The sequence below is a fragment of the Pelobates fuscus genome, chromosome 6 (assembly GCF_036172605.1).
Source record: "Pelobates fuscus isolate aPelFus1 chromosome 6, aPelFus1.pri, whole genome shotgun sequence".
Lineage (NCBI taxonomy): Eukaryota > Metazoa > Chordata > Amphibia > Anura > Pelobatidae > Pelobates > Pelobates fuscus.
Genome location: NC_086322.1, coordinates 211,584,266 through 211,602,656, shown reverse-complemented (window position 1 = coordinate 211,602,656; position 18,391 = coordinate 211,584,266). Strand labels below are relative to the sequence as shown.

The 18,391-nt window shown below is 38.5% G+C and overlaps 1 protein-coding gene across 1 annotated transcript in view; it reads right to left on the bottom strand.

Annotated features, from left to right (window-relative positions):
• FRAS1 (Fraser extracellular matrix complex subunit 1) overlaps positions 1-18,391 on the bottom strand; it is a 425,273-nt gene that overhangs the window by 69,067 nt on the left and 337,815 nt on the right. The window contains exons 37-42 of the mRNA XM_063458710.1: positions 15,648-15,773; positions 12,749-12,996; positions 11,789-11,937; positions 6,079-6,241; positions 5,567-5,699; positions 68-258 (exon numbers count right to left, since the gene is read on the bottom strand). Coding sequence (XP_063314780.1) covers positions 68-258; positions 5,567-5,699; positions 6,079-6,241; positions 11,789-11,937; positions 12,749-12,996; positions 15,648-15,773 — 1,010 coding nt within the window. The remainder of the gene's footprint in view (positions 1-67; positions 259-5,566; positions 5,700-6,078; positions 6,242-11,788; positions 11,938-12,748; positions 12,997-15,647; positions 15,774-18,391) is intronic.

Genomic DNA, 18,391 nt, shown 5'->3' with positions numbered 1-18,391 from the left:
TAGTTGTCTTTGACATACAAATATCAAGTGGGTATATATACATTTAAATTGCTATAGCTATGCCAACCTGTATGAGAATGGTGATGTTTTGGACCTCAGATTGACTGGTTCCATCTGTTATGAAGAAGCTAAAAAAATCCACACTGGGTTCTACACTGTCATGGACACTCTGCACATAGTAGATGTGATTCTCCACAATGTCCTGAAATGAGAATGTACTATCCGATTCCATGTGATTTTTAAGAGATATCTGTCTGCCTGTGGAAAAGATGATAAAGCAATCTGGTTACTGTATAATAATACCAACATAAATAGAATATTGCTTGTTTGGGTTAATCATAATATATAGTTATATCTTGGTTCCAATATGGTCCATATAACACTTCTAGTGGGTAATAACTATATCAGAATTTTCACAAAAGCCTAGATCAGAAGGTCAGGTAGTGACCTAGAGGTAACTTGAACATATCCATGGAATAAACAAACAATATTTTATTCAGACCAATGTCCTATCAATTTATGAGAAGCACGGTTTGAGGGGGATTAATACTGATAAAGCGCTGTCAATGATGATGAGATTTAATCCCTTAAGGACCAAACTTCTGGAATAAAAGGGAATCATGACATGTCACACATGTCATGTGTCCTTAAGAGGTTAAGGTTTTTTTTTTTAACAAGTCTATGGCTCACCTTGTCGGGGTTCCCCATAAATAAAAAAGTAAACAATTAAATAACCATTCATTTGGTGCAATATTCTAATTACTCCTACTCATTTGTATCAGGTATAAATAAACTCTTATTTCATGTATGAGGTAGTTTTTTAAGGTGTTTTGTCTATCATCACGGCTGGAGTTAGTCCACTTGGCGCCCACGTGCTACACTAATACACATACACAAATGCACTTACAGACACACATCCAAAACATTCTCACAGACACTGCCACATGTAAGTAAATTGTCTTTTATGGTGTCCAAGATCTCGCAGTCAGATGCCAACCCAATAGGTGACATTATAAATCCTTTAGGAGTGGACTATGAATTTCCAAGGTGTCTTTACCCATGTGAGGGCCATTTTTTCAAAACTATTCCAGTATCTTGACATGATTAGTTGGTGAGGCTCTCCATAATTAATCATTCTCTAGAATTAATCAGGAAAGGAACAGCATGCTTTTTATTAAACACACACTTATCATTAATCCTCGCCACACCTACAGACTTTTATTTTAACTGTCCCTCCTGCCCCTATTGACCAGCCTCCATTGGTTTAGACAAGTGGACTGGTATGGTAATGACAATTTTATGGATTATACATTGGCAGAATTGCTAGGAAATGTTTAGATTTTCTTCTCAATAAAGTTCTAAGAAATGAGTGACAATGGAGATCAGAATAAACTTCCTATATGTGGTTCTCCTGCTCTCTATTACAAAAAATAAACAGCATGTGATGTAGTTGCTGTTGTTTTTCTTCTACAAGAGTACAGACGACTGTGTTTTGGTTTAGATGCACTACCCTGTCAGTGTGTCGACCTCACTGAAGTGTTGTGCCCTGCTAAGCAAAGTGTAAGCCTGTGCAAGGCCAGACACCTTGGAGGGGATGGGATATAGGGGGTATGTGACTATTCATGTACATCTCCTATGGAATTTAAATATATAATTTATCTTTAAGATAAGGAATGCATTCTTTGCTTAAAGAGATAACAATAAATGTAATCTTGTCATGACAGGTTTACTTTAACTGACCCCCCATCTAGCTTGATCACCCTATTGTTGATGATGTGCACTAATTCCACTAATTCCTAGCAATTTAGTGGTGGCATTCTGAGAAATAAGCAGTCTGGCTCTATTCTCTGTCTCTGTTATAGTGCAATGTGCGTGTCTCTTTAAGTGGAAGGAAGCAGAGACAATTCTCAACTCAAGCTTTCCTTACAGCACTGCTGGGCTACAAGTACAAGGCACCAGCTGACAATGACAACAAGTTTTGAATGGGGGAGGTTATAAATATTATTACTAAGATAATTATTTTTATTACATGTCTACTATTTCACATTAATGCAATAAATACATAGGAAATACCTGGATCTCATTTATCATTTCTAGTTATTTTTTCCCTAGACTGTGAATTCTATCTACTATGATAAATGTATGTATTTTAACAATCAATAAGTTGCAGCAGACTGCATTGAATTATTGAGTTGCGATTTTCTCTTGAGCTGAGATGTTCAGAGATGTCCATTCAGTCATTACTGAATTCTTATGGATCGCAACTTGCAAAAACACATGGATTGTTTTATTCTGCAAATGTCTGTCTACCTTAAACAAAATCAAGAACAAAAAAGAACCCCAAAAAACAAACAAACAAACCAAATAAGCACTTTAGTGAAATGTTGGTAATTGGTTTTGGAACTGCACATTTTAAGACCAAATAAATTACATGGAAAAGTAGGTTAACTGGAGATGTTTCATGCTCAGCTATACTTTAGCAATTCCCTTGTGTAATCATCATGTTTCGTGAGTAAATGTGTGCTTCTCATGTCTTCCATTACAATGACTTAGTTCTACATATAAATTATTATTTGATTAACAGCTAATTCTAAAAATAAACAAACCCAAAAAACATTTCTCATAGCATGACTGCGTAATGCCAAGCCAGGCACAATGAGTACATTTGTGGCCCGCCTGCCCAGGGGCCTCTTTGTGCTGTAGCTGCTACCAACCGCAAGACAGGAAAGATCTTTCTTGTCTGATTCTTGTCTTCTCTCCCACTGCCACAAGAGCGCAGAGTGGCTGTCTGAGCAGAGCTGGAACTGGAGGACAGGCAGCTCATCTTAAGGTAGGGGAAAAGGGACTTGGGGGATTTTCCCGAGTAGTGTTAAACTGGGGAGGGGGGCAGTGTATTAAATTGGGAGAGAGAGTGGGAAATGTATTAATTTGGGGGAGGGAGGAAGCCAGTCTGTTAATTTAGGGGAGGGAGGGGGCCAGGGTATTAATTTGGGGCAGGTAGGGGGCCAGTGCATTAATTTGGGGGAAAGAGGAGGCCAGTATATTAATTTGGAGAAGGGAGGGGGCAAGTGTATTAATTTGGGGAGGGAGGGGGCATGTGTGTTAATTGGGGGAGGGAGAGGGCAGTGTATTAATTTGGGGGGGCAGTGTATTAACTTTGGGGAGGGAGAGGGCAGTGTATTAATTTGGGGGGGCAGTGTATTAATTTGGGGGAGGGAGGAGGGCAGTGTATTCATTTTGGGGAGGGAAGGGTAGTGTATTAATTTGGGGAAGGGGGGCAAGTGTATTAATTGTGGGGAGGAAGAGGGCAGTGTATTAATTTGAGGGAGGGAGAGGGCACTGTATTAATTCAGGGGAGAGAGGGGGCAAGTGTATTCAATTTGGGTGGGATAGGGCAGTGTAATAATTTAAGGGAGGGAGAAGGCAGGGTATTAATTTGGGGGATGGCAGGGGCCAGTGTATTAAATTGGGGAAGTTAGTGGGGCAGTGTGGTAAATTGGGGGGAAGGCAGTGTATTAATTTGGGGAGGGATGGGGGCAGTGTATTAAATTAGGGGAAGGTAGTGTATTCGAGTGGTAATAGGAGGGGCAGTGTATTTGTGTTGTGGGGAGCAGTGTGTTAAATTGGGGGAGGGCAGTGTAGAGTGGTGGGAGTGGGGGCAGTGTATTCAATTAGAGAGTGGAGGGAGGAGCAGTGTATTAGATTAAGGGGCAGTGTATTATATTGGGAGTAGGGTGCAGTGTATTAGAGTGGAGGCAGTGTATTGGATTTGGGGGCATTGTTCTAGAATGGGGTTAGGGGGCAGTGTATTAGATTTGTCTGTATGGAGGTGATAAACGCTCCCCATGGAGATGCTGATTGGCCGTGCAGCTTTTTGCCACAAATGCACAATAGCCTCACAATGTTTTTCTATGATCTGAGCCAAAGTGAAGGACACACTCATAGAACTTCAAAATCCATGTAATTTGTTTTTTACAGCTGTGTAACAGCAAACATTCACCATTTCAGTCCCATTAAACTTTTCTTAATATGCAGAGGTAGTTGGACTGAAACATTGGTTATATGCAAATGCACATCTCCTTAATATAAATTTGCTCTTTTGTTTACTTTGAATCCCTACAAGCATGAGGACATCCAGTGTTAGTAAGGCAACTTTCTTATACTGTACTTTTCTGAATAAACTTACGTTTCTATGAAAACTGAAGTTTTATTTTTGCGGCCCACATGAACTTAAATCTTTTTTATTTGGCCCGTGTTAGCGTTTGAATTTGACGTGCTTAACCTACATCATGTAAATAAATGTATGTATATGTGCTACATTCAGACAATGGCAGAACTTAACATTATTTTAATGGACTTGGACTTTGAGAGTGTCCATAAAAATGTGTATATTATATATATATTATATTGTGACTAAGTGGCTACTAAAAATGACTGAACATACCCCATTTGCAATACCTTGGGTTGTCTACTTTTGCAAATGGTATGCCATTATGGAGGTAATTCTTATTTCTGGGCTACTATACGGTCTCAAAGCCAACGTAACCAATCTGGCAAATTTCACTGTGAAAAAACTGAAACACAAGCCTTATGTTTGACTCTGTAACTTTTGAAAACACCCTAAAACCTGTACATGAGGTGTACTGTTATACTCAGGAGACTTTGCTGAACACAAATATTTGTGTTTCAAAACAGTAAAAAGTATTACAGCAAAAATAGTCAGTTTAAGTGCCGTTTGTGCGCGAAAAATTCAATAAATTTCACTTTCCCTGACGATATCATTGTTGTAATACATTTTACGGTTTTGAAACACAAATATTTGTGTTCAGCGATGTCTCCCGAGTAAAACAGTACACCCCATCTACAGGTTTTATAGTGTCTTGGAAAGTTATAGGGTTAAATATAGTGCTAGCAAATTAAATTCCCTATACTTTCGGCCTGGGTTGTTAGGCAGGTCCCGCTAATTGTAATTAATTAGGATACCTAATTATGTAAAATTATTACATAAATATATATGAAAAATTATTATATATACACGTGTATGGATATATATATGTATATATATGTATATAATTTTTTTACAATTATTTTTATTTATATATAGGTATACATATAGTGATGTATACGTATATACTTAGGTATATACATATATATATTATTTCGTTCTACGTGTATTTTTATATCAATATATATATATTAATATCAAAATACAGTTAGAACGAAATTACACACATATATATATTTTTAATTATTTTTTTTAAATTTTTAAATTTATTTTTTTTAACGTATTTATATTTTTTTTATGCCTGTCACTGCGATCGGAAGCTGCAGACCGCGGTCCCCAGGCACAGGGGGGCTGCCTGGGGGGCCAGGCATGCCCCCCGACCGCGATCTGCAGCGGCCATGTGCCGCCGGCCACGTGGGGGGTAAGACCGCCCAGGACGTACTATGCCGTATACATAGTACGTCCTGCGGTCTTAAGGGGTTAATTTTCTTAGGTAACATTCACTCATATTTTTATATTTCACAAAGCAAGAAAACTGGAAGAAAAAAAACAAAAACATACCATTTTTAATATTTTCTATGTATCCAAACTGTGGTTGGCTGATTATCTGGATTCTTAGATGTCTTGTGGAAGTCAATGAATCTGCAACTAAAAAGTAGCGCTGAGACAGGAGTGTCCTCCCTCCTTCTTCCACCTGAGAGATACATTTAAGGAATGATATTAACACGTTATAACTTTTTAGAGCAACAAAATGACTTTAAGAAACAGAAGCTAAATTAATATTGTTTTTTTTAAACTGACAGCATTACTCACTAAAGTATGAATCGTTGGGAATTGAAAGTGAATTTGACATTTTAGGCCATGATAGTCAAATTTGAAAAATTCCAGTTCAGGTCTTTAGGCCAAAAATATTAAATTCCCAAGAGTATATATATATATATACATATATATATATATATATATATATAACATGAAAGATATAAAAAAATATATAAGGTCTAGAATTGTGAATTGGTGACTGCCATTGTAGAGGGGCACATAAAGTACAAACAATCCAGCAGTTGGACACTTACAGATATCTTTTCTTCAGACTTAATGAAGGCAAGCTGTCTGCTGGCCGGTATAATGGTTATGGTAAACATCTGATTGTCAAGGCGCTCATTGTCCGCATTGTAGACGGTGAAATGAAATATATCAGTGATGGTCTGGCTCTCATTTTCAATTGCCGAAGAATACCTAAAACAAACGTAAAGCGAACAGAGTAAAGTAAATGCATAACAGCGTCAAAGAATGGGACCAGGTATACAGGGAATTAAATTAGTCATGGTATACAAGTGTTCTTCACAATTGAGGTGTCACAGAGCAGAGCATTAAATGGGGGAACTGCAGAGTTCTTGCTAAATCCAGAAAAAAATTAATCACAGCAAAAATCTGTCAGGATATTTATATCGGCAGACATTTTGTGCTATGATAGAAATTAAAAGTGTATATTACCTGAGTCACTCAGAACAGAGCAGACTCCATTTTGCTATCTTCAAGCTAACAAAGACACAAAGTTCTATCCTTTTTGTAACACTAACCACATAGCCTGAGCTAAGGAATGCATTATATAAACAAACCAAGTGATACAATGAGTCTAGCAGAGAAGGGGGATGGAATACTCTTCTTAATGTTAGCTTCACACAAGAAAGCCAGACACCAGTGACCAGATAAGACTCAGTAATTAATTTTACTTTCTAAATTTCACAAGGTCTCATTGTAAAGTAAAAGTTGAATTTAAGTTTAAACTGTCAGTTTTAGAAATTACGACAGAAATTGCAGACACAAAGACTGAGGCAAATGCTTTGAACTGACAAGTAAACTTAAAATTATGGCAGCCATTTAGATAAGCCAAATTACGTCAAAATCGTCATCAGGAAAAGTTAACTGTTTCCTGGATAGGAAAGTTTAGTGAGACAAGACTGCCCTCTATGGACCAAATACCTAAACTGCAATTTGCAAGGTGGCCACACCTTCAGATTCCTATTGGCTTATCAAGTAATGACGAACAGAAAGTCTGGCCCTTTAAAAATCAGGATCACAGGCTAAGTGAGGAGAGAAGTAAAAGACAAGGAGTCAGAAAGAAGCAAGTGAGTCAGAGCGAGAAAGAGACCCATGACAAACAACTTCCTGAGACCACCTACTTATCTGATGAGAATACCTACTTAACTGGTAAATATGCTGGTTTCATTTAATTAATATAAATTAATAAAAAAAATTCTAATAGCATGATATATGACTGGATAAATCACGGTTAGATTTCAATATTTAGAAATCTTAGTTAACTAAAGAATATATAGTTATAAACATTCCATTCTGCAGGTGGAATTAAGAATAATTATATATATATATTTAAGGTGATATTATCACATGTAAGCATACCATTGTTTTTATCCAGGTGTATTGATTTGCTCTAAAATAAGATAAGATATGTTTTTAGGCAAATTAAAACTCGGCTTATAGAATATGGTAGATTACTCTTATTGGATGGTTCCAGGAAATGACTAATGAGCTGGTTTAAATGTTATGTTATTTAAAATTACATGAGAATAGGGGGCGGGGCCTGGCTGCTGAGCCGAGTGGATGCCTGTGGACACAGCTCCTGCACTCACTAGCAGATAAAGGGACAAAATCAGCAAATCATTGCGAGTACTCGACTCACAAGGGCCACTGAGCTACTGGTGACACCCGGGCGAATCGACGGGTACTAAACATGCCACAATTGAAGCGAGAATCGCCCGAGTACCGTATGCGGCCTACAAGCATGGCCGGCGCGGAGGAGACGGCCGCTCCTCCGAAGCCATCCTCGCCTGAACACTCGATACTGGGCCCTTGTTCCCCCCCCTTTGGACCGGCGGGGGTCATCCCGGTCCCCATCGACGGACAGCAGGTTCTCGCTCACACCCTAAAAGCCTGCACAGACACAGGCCCTACACAATGCGGATCTAGCATGCACACCGCGACACGAATGGCGCCAGTGGATGCGGGCCATGGCGACGACATGATCAAGCGCTCCCTCCGACGCATCGACAAAGCATTCCAGCGCTTCTGGCAGCAATTGGAGCAGCGTATGGTGCAGCAAGCACCGAAGCATACGCGGGAGGTGAGGGAAGCCGAGCTGAAAGGGCCGAGCGTGTCCCGCTCGGGCAGACCCCAGCCTGGAGCACACACCGCCCAGGATCCCTGCCTACCTGGGCCGAAGGCCAAGAGGGGTAAACCCCCACAGCATCGCCCACGACGCCGGAGACCCACCCGCCGCTGGCGGCGGCGCAACATCGGGGTCCTCCGTAGCGCCCATGAAGGGGAAGACCCGGCTGCACGACATGTCGGAGTCTGTGGAATACGGATGCAGACCTTCCAAGAGGCCTGGGGCTGGAGTGGGAGCCGACGCGGCCCACGAAACGCCTACATGATCATTATGCAAGACCGCACAGCAGATTACCTCATACAACACACCAGTGGCATAGGGTGAAAAAAACGCAGCCCAACTACCAGCTTGGACACAGAACAGGACTTTGGACGCTCCCTAACTACTATGATACTATGAGACTGTAAGCCTAGAGTCATGTTTGCCTTTCTTAATTTCGCTACCTAGGCCTGACCTCTTACTTAATTTTTATTGTTAATTTTTTTTTTTTTACCAAGCATGTCGACAACTCCATAAGTGTGCCCTAGCATTTTAGCAGATTTCTATGAGGACCCCTTTTTGTCTTTATCAGGCATGCAATGTACCCTAAAGCTGCCTAAACCGACAGCCAGCCTAACCTGTTAACTATGCTTTATATCCAGAGTGCACAGTATGTTTATGCCTTACTATATGATATCTTGCACAACACATTTGACATCCCTAACACGCTTATTATGGATTGCTAGCCTGTACTATTTTCTAGGGCAACACAAGCCTGCTTATAGATCGAGGACAAGGTAGATGAATACCTAACTTGCTCTAAACATGATGCACTAAGCTAGCCTCTTCTCCATCGTGCCTTAGAATAGGAGCAGTAATTTATCACTATAGCACGCTACAGCTGAGTTTAACCGTGTGAATATGAATATGTTTAATGTTATTAATTTGTGGTAGAATACAGTTACTTTTCCCAGAGCGTTTGACCTGTCATGCCGTAAGCTACCTTTACTATGTTGACATATACTGAACGAGAGTCAGTGCTGCTTGACATGTAGCATGACTAACCTGTTAACTTTTACACATGTCTTTAACAATTGCTTGTAAAACAATGTTTACTCGACGTTTCAAAAAAACAAAAAATATATGGCAGTCCTTTGAAGGAGTGTATTATGTACCATCTTGTTTCCACCAATTGTATTACCCCACACTGCCTCCTCTCTTCATTCTGTACCTCATAACGCAAATGCCATAATAAAAGAAAATTACATGAGAATAGATCTTATATGCCTAGGAGGATCTAGCCAGCATTGAAAGGGTTACTCAGTTATTCAGTTAACTGCTAGCTAAAGTTTTATGGCCTTTTGCTGCATTCTGAGGAATTCTGCGCTCTGTGAAAGAAAGTTTTTCTTTGTCTCTGAAGTACCGTCATAAATCTTGTCTGGAAATTGAAGTTGTTAACCATTGGAACGTGTTTTAACATTGCCATTGTATTGCATACTATGTTATACTAAATATTCATTGATTATTATCACGCATGTTACATATTATTATTATTTAATTTGTCACAATAAATTGTATATTTTTTTATAACAAATTGTGATTTTATTTATATGGAATACATTTCATTTACATGATAACGATCTTTGGGATCTAGAGAGTTGAAATAGTGGGCAATTCTCAACTGTTTACTATTATCATCCCATAAATATCCCCACAAATCAGCATGGTTTTATGAAGCACAGGTCATGTCAAACTAACTTGATTGCGTTCTACGAAGAAGTAAGTAGAAGTATAGATCAGGGTGTTGCAGTGGATGTGATCTATTTGGATTTTGCCAAGGCATTTTATACAGTTCCACATAATAGATTAGTGTTCAAACTGAAAGAAATAGGTCTAGATGAAAATGCTTGTTCTTAGGTAGAACATTGGCTTAAGAATAGAGTACAAAGAGTTGTAATTAATAGTAAATTTTCAAGCTGGACCGAGGTGGCAAGTGTGTCCCTCAGGGTTCTGTTCTGGGACCCCTTCTATTTAACATGTTTATAAATGATCTTGAAAAAAGCATTGAAAGTCATGTTTCAGTGTTTGCAGATGACACAAAACTAAAATAATAAAATGTGAGCAAGATATTACTTTGCTGCAGAGGGATTTAGATAGACTGGAGGACGGGGCACTCAAATGGCAGATGCAATTTAATGTTGAAAATGCAAAGTTATGCACTTCGGCTTAAAGAATACACAAGCAACATATACCCTTAATGGAAGCAAATTAGGGATAACAACACACGAAGAGGACTTGGGAATTGTTATAGACAACAAACTATGCAACAATGTGCAATGTCAATCAGCAGTGGCTTAGGCCAGTTAGGTATTGTCATGCATGAAAAAGGGCATTCATTCTCGGGATAAGAATATCATTTTGCCTCTTTATAAATCACTGGTAAGATCACATATTGAATATGCTGTGCAATTTTGGGCACCTGTTCTAAAGAAGGATATTATGGCACTAGAAAAAGTGCAGAGGCGGGCTACAAAATTAATAAAAGGAATGGAACATATCAGCTATGAAGAAAGGTTAACAAATTTAAACCTATTTAGTTTAGAACAACGTCTCCTGAGAGGGAACATGATAGCATAATATAAATATATATTCGGGGCCAATACAAACCATTGTGTTGAAATCTATTCACAAACCGGACTTTACATAGGGCACAAGGTCATGCGTTTAGACTGGAAGAAAGAAGATTTCATCTAAGGCACAGGAAAGGTTTTTTTACTGTAAGAACAATAAGGATATGGAATTCTCTGCCTGAAGAAGTGGTTTTATCAGAGTCCATACAGATGTTCAAACAGCTACTAGATGCATACTTGCAAAAACAGAATATTCAAGGATATAATCTTTCAATGTAGGGTAATAACTGCTTGATCTAAGGATAAATATGACTGCCAATCTGGGGTCAATAAGGATTTTTTTGCCTAGCTTGTTGCAAAATTGGAAGTGCTTCAAACTGGGGTTTTTTTTTTGCCTTCTTTTGGATCAACAGCAAAAAACAAATGTGAGGAAGGCTGAACTTGTTGGACGCAAGTCTCTTTTCAGCTATGTAACTATGTAACTTTAATGCAAGTTGCCATGCACAAGATCATACTGTATGCTGGTATGCAGAAAAGCAAGCATACTTGAGTGAAATGCGTTAGGTAAGAACATCTGCTGTGCTTTGTTCCCAGAGAAATCATCTCTGCATTTTTTAAAAATATTTTTTAAAGGACTTATGTAGTTTTAAAATGTTATTGGACTTTACAAGAGTATTGTTATAGCAGTATGACCAAATCCAGGAATTTAATTAGATAGGAAGCTTACCTTTCAGTAGGACTACAGCTTATTAAAGTTAACACACACTTTAGCTCTATGTCTACTGTATACATTTGATTATTCTCTAAGCCTAGAACTTCAGCTGTTGAACTCAGCAACAACTTGCTAAACTCTGTTTCAGCTAAGCCTGCTTCATAAAGACCACGCTAACTTGATCACATCCTGTATGGATATCACTGGGTTCTCTAGTGTTCAGCTGCAATAAAAAACACACAGTTGCATTGATTCAGGGTGTGCCAAGTACTTACTTAATCTTCTGGTTATTAATATCAACCATGGTGAAAAAAGAGAATTCAGAGAGTTCCTCCTCTTCACCTGATTCTGCCTTTATCAGAAAGCCATACATGGGTTCCGTCACCAACTGGATTCGTATTTTCAAATCAGGAGAGTTATTATCCTGTGTGAATACAATAATGTGCATAATTCTTGTTGCTGGCATTGATTCAGACAGAGATGGTTATAAAATGCTAACAAGCTGCCTGCCAAAGCTTCTGCATCCTTTATTACTAAATTCCCTCAAGTTTTTTATTACCAGGCTGTCGAATAATGGCTTCCCCTGTATTGATAATCCATCCATTTGTTTTAAAAAATTACATTTAGAAGTCAAACCTTTTAGAATTAATTGTTTTTTTTTGTTTGTTTTTTTAGAGTGTGTCGTAATATTAATATAAGTGATTTTTAATTATCCTATTCCAGAAGTTTAGGTCTTTTAGTAACAATGGGCTGCATATGTAGAGCTGTTGCTGTTCAACAAGTATGACATTTCATGCTGGAAATAGGACCTTCAAGGACCATTTTGTGATGACAGCCAACAATCTAATTAATCCTTAAGATGTTAATAGATGGGCAGTCAACAATGCTATTGGTTTGAGTAAGCAACTTCCAGGAAAGTTGGTAATGCTTAACATAGAAACATAATATATCTCCCCTGTTGCATTTTTTCATATTTTGTCAGCAGTTAAGAATAAGTAATGTTTTTAATTGAAGCTAATTAAAAGTTATAGAGTGGCACATTGTGTTGTATGTGGTACGACATTCAAACAGAACACTGCTTAGCAGTCTTGGAACCAACCGTGGCTACAAAATTCAAGGAGATAATGCACTGTTACAACTCTTCAACAAAAAAGAAGGTGCCTCCATAGAAAACTGTTTTAGTTAGAAACCATATGTATGCAGTTTACGAGAGATAATGATAAAATGTGACATACCATATAAGCAAGATGGGACCTTGTTATGGTAACCGAGGTCCTTCCAGTCACTGAGATGGCCAACATAGAGCCAGGTACAAGACGTGGTCCACTGTCATTAGCTAGTGACACTACCACCTTAAGAAGGGTTGTAGTGGAGGTGATCCCATCTGTCACTGCTATCTCCATTCTGTCTTCTTTTACATTTGATCCATCGTGGACATAATACAGGGCATTCCTGTTGATGTCTTCATATGTAAATGTATCACCTTCAAAAACATACACGTGATTAATAACATTTATTTAAAAAAAATACAAACCATGAATGCAGATAACACTTTTGTTGTTTTACGGTGACCATACATCAGTTGTAAAGAGAGTGATTTTTGGTTAAGATTGGTTAAGCAGAGAAGCTTTGAACAACATCTTCTAGTAAATTATTCCTAGCATCTGGTAAGCATCTTGAGTAATCTCATAAAAGTGTACAGGAAATTTCCAAACTGAGCAATGCATGAAAAAGACAAATTAAGGTGCAATAAAAGTACATTGCTTTTTAGAAAAAAAAATAAAAAGCTGTTTAGAAAACATCTGTGTGCCTGGCATTTATGCACATTTCCATTTGCAAAAAAAAATAAAAAATTAAAGAAGGATATAAATCATCTAAAAAATCAGTAACCCCTAAGAGATGACTCTACCGATTGCTAGCAATAATTAGACTGCCAACAACTCCCTCTCTAATTACGGATTGAATTGAATAATCATTATGTGTATTTAAATACAATGCGGAACACATCTTGTGGCTAACATAAAACTTGTAATGCCTGACTATTAATTCTTGTTTTAATAGTTATGTTAAGAATTATTTATTCTCAACTTTAACTTTAATTAGCTTTAACAGAAGCTGTGAAGTAGACACCATTTCAGTAGTTGCAAATTGGTTGTTAAGCGCGCTTACTATATGATACAAGGGGGCAGCAGTAAATCTCACAAGGATTCCTCACACCTTGTGACAACAATTTAAAAAACAAAACCAAGATGATTAGCCGCACCAGGAAAAAAAACACAGACCGAAACAAAACCAGCGTAGACTACCTATATGTAATTATACATACATATACTCTGTAGGGATCTTCAAATACAACACAATATGAAAATACAATATAGGAGTTAAGTTGATATGCTAAAAACACACTCACCCTTTTCAGAGCTATTAAAAGCTCAAGAGTATGCAGCATGGACAGTCTAATCCTCGTCTAAGCATATACTATAGTTAAGAAATCTACAGTAAATTAGTCAGGGCAAGACAGGTTAGTAAAATGTATGGCTTACAAAATGTTTTAGTGTCTATGAGAAGTGTAGCACAGTTTAGCAATGTCTTAGAATTGGCAGTAATGTGATGAGAGTTTTGATGAACCTTGTGGTCATTTGTGTGAAATAGATCTTTATTGATACAGCCAGTGTACACAAAGCAGATTTCCCTTCACAGAGAAAAAGTGACATGAAAAACAAAATAATCCTGTAACATCAGGTAATAAGTAGATATTAGCCTGTAAATATTGAGCCACACAGTGTATTCCAAACACCTTTGTAATCCGTCAGTTGAGAATATTTGCATATGCAGATCAGTCCATTAACCAGTAAAGTACCTAAATTCCCTTGTTCCGACACAAGTAATCAATAATTGGGTGGAGCACACCCATCTGGAGGTATATCAAGCATTTGCGTGCAGCAAACGACAAAGGTAGCTAGTCCGGGGGGGAGCGAAGGAGTAAAAGCGAAAGAGGATTGGGAATGGAAATATCGGTGGGGTGAGGGGGGAGAAAGAGTGGAGAGGGTGAGAGAGAAAACAAAAAACAAACAAACATATAAGTGTAGAGGAGAGTATCAGGGAAAGGAACAGTATAGACCAGTTAGGCATTCAAGAATCTGGTGAAATCTGCCAAAGACAGGAACTCTAGCCAGTAGAACCATCAACGAATGTATCTTTCTCTGTCTCTGACAGTGGTGGCGTTAAAGTCCTCAGATTTCCTGGTGTCTTCGACTTGTTCCACCCACCGTTTCAGCGGAGGTGCCTGCATTTGCCACCAGTAGATTACCACTTTAGCTGAGTCGTGGAATTGACACATGTTTGTAGCTCTGCACTGCAATAGGGGTGTGGTGTAGTAGACAGGTCATTGGATCCATTGGTGGGGTTCCTCCGATAATCTCCCCACTACCTGACTGACCGCTTCCTAGAATAATTTGAGCAATCGGCACGTCCACCAAACGTGGAGGAACATACCTCGATCCTCCCTGAAGCGCTAGCAGAGGTCTGGTACATTCGTGTCACCCCCATGCAGTGCGGTTATTACCCAATTTAATGGTACTCATTTTATCCACCCCACAGGGTTGAACAGATTATATTGATGGAGAGCAAAAAAAATGGGTCGCAAGAGTATTCTGAGAATGGACAGCAACTGAAATAGCCTACCCTTCGGTAGGTCCCCGCTCAGAACTCAAGCTGGTTTTTGCTCATCTTTTGCCATTACAGAGAGAACATCTCTGAAACATATCAGACTGGTCCCACCCAAACAGGCAGTCCAGATCCGAAATGCAAGCAAGTTCCCTCTGCACGGAGACACAGCAACCCCAGACAATTGTTTCAGCCTTGTTAGGCATCATCAGTGAGGCATAGTTGATAGCACCGTGAGCAAGGGGTCCACATCTGGATTACTTGTGGAGAGTAAACAAAATGGGTCGCAAGAGTATTCTGAGGGATCCCACCTCACCAAATTTATGTTTCTGTTTACCATCAGGATAATGGAAGTCTGTATACTTAATAAGACAAGACGTGTCAAAAGCAAAAACCATATTAGCCTTAGCCTTTCAGCTCTAAATAGATTAATTTTCCAACCATTTTCATTTTTCCATCCAAACCTACCTGCATTCATAGGGCTCTGTATGCCAGAGTCAGACTTCATCAAAAGCCCATGTCGAGGTTGTTCTACCAGTTCATAAAACAGATCTTCTGGTGCAGTGTCTGCATCCGTCACTGTCAGCTGTACACCTGAAGCAAATGTCATACAAAAGCAAGATATAATGATAAGTCATGCTATACCACATACTATATTCAAAAGAAGACTGATAAATGATAACTTGAATGGATTGATAACCTATGCTATGCATGTATGGTTAGATCGGTTTGTGTGTGAAGCCTTATTAATATACGTAAACACATTACATAGTTACATAGCTGAAAAGAGACATGCATCCATCAAGTTCAGTCCTTTTCATTTATGTTTTTGCTGTTGATCCAAAAGAAGGCAAAAAACCCAGTCTGAAGTGCTTCCAATTATGCAACAAACTAGGAACAAATTCCTTCTTGACCCCAGAATGGAAGTTAGATATCGCCAATGATCAGGAAGCTATTACCCTACTAATTAAAAATTAAATCCCTGCGTATTATGTTTTTGCAAGTATTTATCCCATTGCTGTTGATACATCTTTATGGACTCTGATAAAACCAACTGTTCAGGCAGATAATTTCACATACTTATTGTTCTTACAGTTAAACAAATTCTTCTTTGCCGTGTGACCTTGTGTCCTATGTATAGTCCTGTTTATGAATAGATTTCCAGATAAAGGTTTGTATTGGCCCTAAATATATTTGTATAATGTTATCATATCTCTTCTGAGGCGCCGTTTTTCCAAACTAAAGAGATTTAATTTTTTTAACCTTTTTTCATAACTAAAACGCTTCATTCCTTTTATCAATTTTCTAGCCCGTCTCTGCAGAACAGATGCCCACAAATGAACAGCATATTCAAGGTGTGGTCTTACCAGCAATTTATAAAGAGGCAAAATTATATTTTCATCCCAAGAATTAATGCCCCTATTTATACATGACAATACCTTACTGCCGATTGACATTGCATTATGCTGCCTAATTTGTTGTCAATGACAATTCCCAAATCCACATTAACATTCTTACCAAAATTGCAGAAAGATTAGCAAAGAATCCCCTCATCCTACCCAACTAGAATCCACGTTTCAGGATCATTACTACATGTATTTAATGACTGTTTTTGTTAATGACAGTTAACACAGTAACTGTGTATACTGTGTTTGCATACTCAGTATATTAAAGGACCACTCTAGTGCCAGGAAAACATACTCGTTTTCCTGGCACTAGAGTGCCCTGAGGGTGCCCCCACCCTCAGGGACCCCCTCCCGCCGGGCTCTGGAAAGGGGAAAGTGTTTAAAACTTACCTTTTTCCAGCGGTGGGCGGAGAGCTCTCTTCCTCCGATCCTCCTCTTCTCCTCCCCGTCGGCTGAATGCGCACGCGCGGCAAGAGCTGCGCGCGCATTCAGCCGGTCACATAGGAAAGCATTCATAATGCTTTCCTATGGACGCTTGCGTGCTCTCACTGTGATTTTCACAGTGAAAATCACGCAAGCGCCTCTAGCGGCTGTCAGTGAGACAGCCACTAGAGGAAATAGGGGAAGGCTTAACCCATTCACAAACATAGCAGTTTCTCTGAAACTGCTATGTTTATGAAAAAAATGGGTTAACCCTAGAAGGACCTGGCACCCAGACCACTTCATTAAGCTGAAGTGGTCTGGGTGCCTAGAGTGGTCCTTTAAGTTTTTTTTATGTATGTACACTTTCCAGAGCTATACAACCTTTCTGTGGTTTAACTTTAGAGGACTTGTGGGTCCGTAGAGGCAACCCCTCACTTTCGGCAAGATATATATTTAATTATTCTCTAGATATAGCTCAGAAGACAGAAAGTATCTATATTATAATATTGCTTTGAGAAATTGCTTGTATTAAAAATATAATATTATACTCACAAACAAAGAGTCTTTGCAATGGCTCAATAAAACATCTTTGCATAGTTAAAGATCACATGACCACTTTTGTTGGTGCAGGAAATTGGATGACTCAATATGCTTGAAAAAGTATATACAGAATACAACTTCTTGTCTAACACAGCATAACACTTTATGATAGAAAGGAGGTCTACTACTGGACCAAGGGGTTTGAGCACTTAAATTGAAAGAATAGAACAAATGTGTTATAAATAGGCACTGATTAAAATATACCTTTTATTTAAAATTTAACAGGTAAAGTTAATCTGCTTATATAACACTATTATTTTTTACTTTTTTATATATACATATATATTTATTTTTCATTTAGTGGTTCATTTGCATTAATTGTGCAGATTAACTTTATATGTTACTTTTACAATCCACACTTTATTGATTAAAATTTAAATAAAAGTTATATATTTTTTTTATTCTTTATTTTTGTTCAGCTCATTGGCATGTGAGACATAAGATTGTAATGTACATAATGACATATAGATTAAGACACGGTATTCGACAGAGTTACATGTCAAGCAATGCGAGTGCACCAATGAACTGAGATTTTTTTGGGGTATATAGAGTAGGAACTATAGGCAAGGCAATTTAACCTAGCAACCACAGGCTATCAGAGAGAGTACGGCGTATAAGCGCCCATTAAAGACAGTCACGATCCGCTTGAGTGCGCAAGTGTATTCGTTATTTTGAGTAGCCGGGAGCTGTGAAAACTAAGAACAGATGTAAACATAGAGTTTAAGAAATATAAGGAACCATTTGCAATGCTTAAGCCATCAGTCCAGTTGTGGCTTGTGCTGC